The 3,141-nt window shown below is 31.2% G+C and overlaps 1 protein-coding gene across 1 annotated transcript; it reads right to left on the bottom strand.

Annotated features, from left to right (window-relative positions):
* Positions 1-553: 553 nt before the first annotated feature.
* Positions 554-2,890, bottom strand: LOC120069712 (embryo-specific protein ATS3B-like). Its single transcript, XM_039021502.2, has 3 exons — positions 2,562-2,890; positions 2,347-2,454; positions 554-1,103 (listed from the first exon to the last, which is right to left on the bottom strand). Exons 1-3 carry the CDS (start codon positions 2,691-2,693, stop codon positions 744-746), a joined length of 600 nt encoding a protein of 199 aa, XP_038877430.1. The 5' UTR covers positions 2,694-2,890; the 3' UTR covers positions 554-743.
* Positions 2,891-3,141: the final 251 nt, after the last annotated feature.

Below are 3,141 nucleotides of genomic sequence, written 5' to 3'. Positions count from 1 at the left end.
AAAGGGAAAATTTTAAAAAAATATCTTTCCTCTGTAGTCTTTAGAAGTTACAATATTTTTTTCCTTTAAATTACCGAACACTATTTCATGTTTTCAGTTTTAGTATAATGTTTTATCTAACAAATTTCTATTCAAATATTAGTTTTGAAACATTTATTAAAAAAATATAAAAAAAAATAATAATAATAATATTACAATTTGAAGGAACAAAAGTATTTTTAAACAAGTATAAAGTTAACAGAGGTTTTTTTGTTACAAATAATAATAATATAATACATTAAATTAACCTATCATGAACTATTAAAAATCATATCAAACCACCAAAATTGATAAAAAAGAATTTTTTACTATCTCTAGTTCACGAAACTGAATCAAGTCCTTGATCGAGCATTGGTGAGTGGAGAAAGGTAATTCTATCCCTTACATTTTCTTGTACTATTATGGCGATTATGATTGTGAGAATCAATCTAACAATAATCAATTAATCAAGTTTGCGTAATTATATTTCCTTGTGTTGTTTGATGTTGTCCATCTTTGGAAAAATAAACAGTAATAATTATAATGACAGATATTCCTCCATTCAATAAACATAACACAACTCCATCAAATCCGATTCTACATACATCATCATATAAAGAGTAAAAAACACAATGAAAATACTGATAGAGCGGTGGATCAAAATTTTAAAAAAAATACATCTAACCCACCAAGCCAACGGCCAAGATACAGAATGAGCATCACATTTACAGCACAGCGCTGCTGAGAAGCAAAGGGATCACAGAAGCAAGCCATTTCCACCTGGGCACGCGGCAGGCGGCGGAGGGGACTGGTGGAGGCGGTGGCGGTGATGGTGACGGAAAGTATTGGCAGTCGTCAAAGCCATACCATGTGTCATTTGGGATTGAGGAGTTGTATTTGTATTTAGCAGTGTCAATATCAGGGCTGGAGATTTCTACAGTCTCTGGTATCCAATTGTCTGAGCCGCTTTTGTAAAGATAAAAGAAACATATTTGGTCTGTGCATGGTCCTATCAGTTCAAATATGTCTTTGCTGCACTTTGCAAATGCATTCTTGCTTTCAACTTCTAGCTTTGGCTCATATATCTGCTTTTCAAGTTCTAAATCAACCATCCTCATCCATTTAAACATGATTTAAAGTGGAAACATAAACCTTCATATAAAGGTTGGTCAGGCAGAGCTTTCTTTTCCTTTTTCTCTTTTCTTCTTTACAGGTCTCTACTTCAACATTAAAATAATAAAGTCCTTTTTCGATAGATTGATTATTAAAACCTCATTTGATAACCATTTAGTTTTTAGGATTTGAGCTTTTGAAAATTAAGTCTATAAATACCCTTTCACCTCTAAATTTCTTGCATTGTTATCTACTTTTTATCAATATTTTAAAAAACTAAGTCAAATTTTGAAGACTAAAATAAGTAGGTTTTAAAAACTTGTTTTTGAACTTTAATTACAACCCTCGTACGTAAGAAAGATGTAAACCAGTATATAAGAAATTGAGGGAAAATAAGCTCAATTTTCTAAAAAGACAAACTTTCAAACCAACTGCATAATCAAAATTCTCTTGTCCTTATCACTCATTTTTTTAAATTATATTATTGAATAAAAACAAACCATGGATGGTACATATTTTGTTCATTTTATCTATTCAATGAATATCTATATTTCCAAGTGTTTAAAGTCACTAAGTCATAGGTTCAATATCGAGTTTATGAATGTATTTAGGCTCTTGTTAGATGACTAATAAAAAGAAGTTAACTGTAATGAAGAAAAATTATTTTCAAGTAGAATTGAATGACTAACAGTGCTACTACCTGTTGTTCCAAAAACAAAATTATGTTTTTAGTTTCGAACTGTTTTGAGTGATTGTTAGATATATGATATTAATTGTGCACCATGCCATAATAAATTAGAACTAATAATAATAAACATACTTGATAACTGATTGTAAGCTTCTACTACCGGTTTAAGTAAAAGTTCAACTTTCCATTTGTTCAATGGAATATAAGAAAGTGCAAGAGAGTCACAAATTGATGAGAAATGCTAAAGAATCGTAATGAAAACAGTCTAATTCTTCCTAAAACTTTAATTTCAGAAAAAGAAAAGGAAAGTCTACATGTTCTACAGCTGTTATTTGTTCTTTTCTTGCAATTCAAAACTCGAATCTTTGAAAAACTTGACCATAATCTAAATCAGACCAGGGAAAGAACTATATTAAATGAAAAACTTCAGCACCAGAATTGTTTCAATTTTCTTGTCTACAGTCTAAAAGCGTTAAAAGATGAACTAATTGCAAAATAATTTAAAGTAAAATCTCCGAAGAACGAACCTGATTTCCATGAGCGTCACCAAACAAAACGCCGATTTCGGCACTAATATGGAAAGGAGATGAACAGCTTGTTGTTATATTAACCCTGTAATTGCAATCTCCCGCTTTCTTCACGAGAAAACACCAAAAGAAGAAGAGAATAGAGTGAGTTTCATTCAGAGAAACTCGGATAAGAATATCGATGGAGGAATGAGAGAAAAAGTGATAAATGAAACCTGAATATAGCCGATGGATAGGGATTTTGGAGCAGTTTGAGGCAGAGAACCGGTTGACTGAGCGGCAGAAGAAATGGAGAAGAAAGAAAAGATGAAGAAAGGAAGTAGAGGTGTCGCCATTTTACAGAGCATTTGATTTTTGGTCCATGGGCCTTGGCTCGAATCAAATTTATGGTGAATTAGTGATTGGACTAGGTAGGTTCTCAATACGGGGAAGGGAAGTAATAAATGAATAAGTAAATAAATAAAGCAAAAATATTTAGGTGCAGTAAATTCTTTTAAAAAGAAACATTCTAAAATTATTATTTTCTTTTTGTATGTGTAGAAAGATGAGAGAGCATATTAGTTAGTTAGTATTGCTCATAAATAAAAGGTTTATACCAAATGCAAAATGCAAGCAATCGTGTCCAAGCAACAAAACTTTTTTTTTTTCTATTATTAATGCATTGTTTTTTTGGCAAAATGTGGTCCATGAGATTTGAAGTTCATGTCTATTTAATCTTAAATTTCAAAATAAGCACTTTAATCCTCACGTTTGCAAAATGCTCGTAACTTAACTTTACGGCTAGTTGCATAAATG

The sequence above is a fragment of the Benincasa hispida genome, chromosome 1, assembly GCF_027475165.1.
Source record: "Benincasa hispida cultivar pf3 chromosome 1, pf3_genome.v1.1, whole genome shotgun sequence".
Lineage (NCBI taxonomy): Eukaryota > Viridiplantae > Streptophyta > Magnoliopsida > Cucurbitales > Cucurbitaceae > Benincasa > Benincasa hispida.
This window is presented reverse-complemented; position numbering and strand designations above follow the sequence as displayed.